The 570-nt window shown below is 28.2% G+C and overlaps 1 protein-coding gene across 1 annotated transcript in view; it reads right to left on the minus strand.

Annotated features, from left to right (window-relative positions):
* Positions 1 to 246, minus strand: part of SLC9C2 (solute carrier family 9 member C2 (putative)) — a 54,049-nt gene extending 53,803 nt beyond the window's left edge. Inside the window, exon 1 of the mRNA XM_029283764.1 lies at positions 71 to 246. Coding sequence (XP_029139597.1) covers positions 71 to 246 — 176 coding nt within the window. The remainder of the gene's footprint in view (positions 1 to 70) is intronic.
* Positions 247 to 570: the final 324 nt, after the last annotated feature.

The following is a 570-nucleotide window of genomic DNA, read 5'->3' on the forward strand; positions in this document are numbered from 1 at the left end:
ACTTAATTGATATAAGCTGATAGGCAATGTTAGTCAATTCCCCCAAAAGGTAAAAAGAGCAAGTATTTACCTTACAAGATTCAGTGAAAGGTAGACTGTTACAATGTAAAAAAAAGCACGAGAATTTATATTTGGAAATGTTTTTTGAGCTATCACAACTCCTATTATAAAGTATATAACAATGTGAGCCAAAAATGTCAGCATGGACCAAAACCTATTTAAGAAAAAGCAGATTAAGGGAGACATTAAAGCATGCCAATGAGAAAACAAATATTACAATCATTTATCATTTACTAGTATACCATAAGCTAAATTATTTTTCTCACTATTGTACAAAAGTAAATCTACCATAAATATTTCTATTTTATACATAATAAAATGTTTTTTATTATATCACTGTAATGTTTAGTTAGTAATAAAAGTTAGCCCACTTAAGATTATATTTTAAACTGGAAATATTTTTTAAAAATATTTTTTTAAAAGGAAACCAGGCTGTCAAAGAACACGGTGATTGGACCTATCAAAGCTGACATCAGCCAGAGCATAGCATAGAAAAACTCAAAGAAATAG

This window comes from Protobothrops mucrosquamatus, unplaced genomic scaffold (genome assembly GCF_001527695.2).
Source record: "Protobothrops mucrosquamatus isolate PMUCROS unplaced genomic scaffold, P.Mucros_1.0 scaffold217, whole genome shotgun sequence".
Lineage (NCBI taxonomy): Eukaryota > Metazoa > Chordata > Lepidosauria > Squamata > Viperidae > Protobothrops > Protobothrops mucrosquamatus.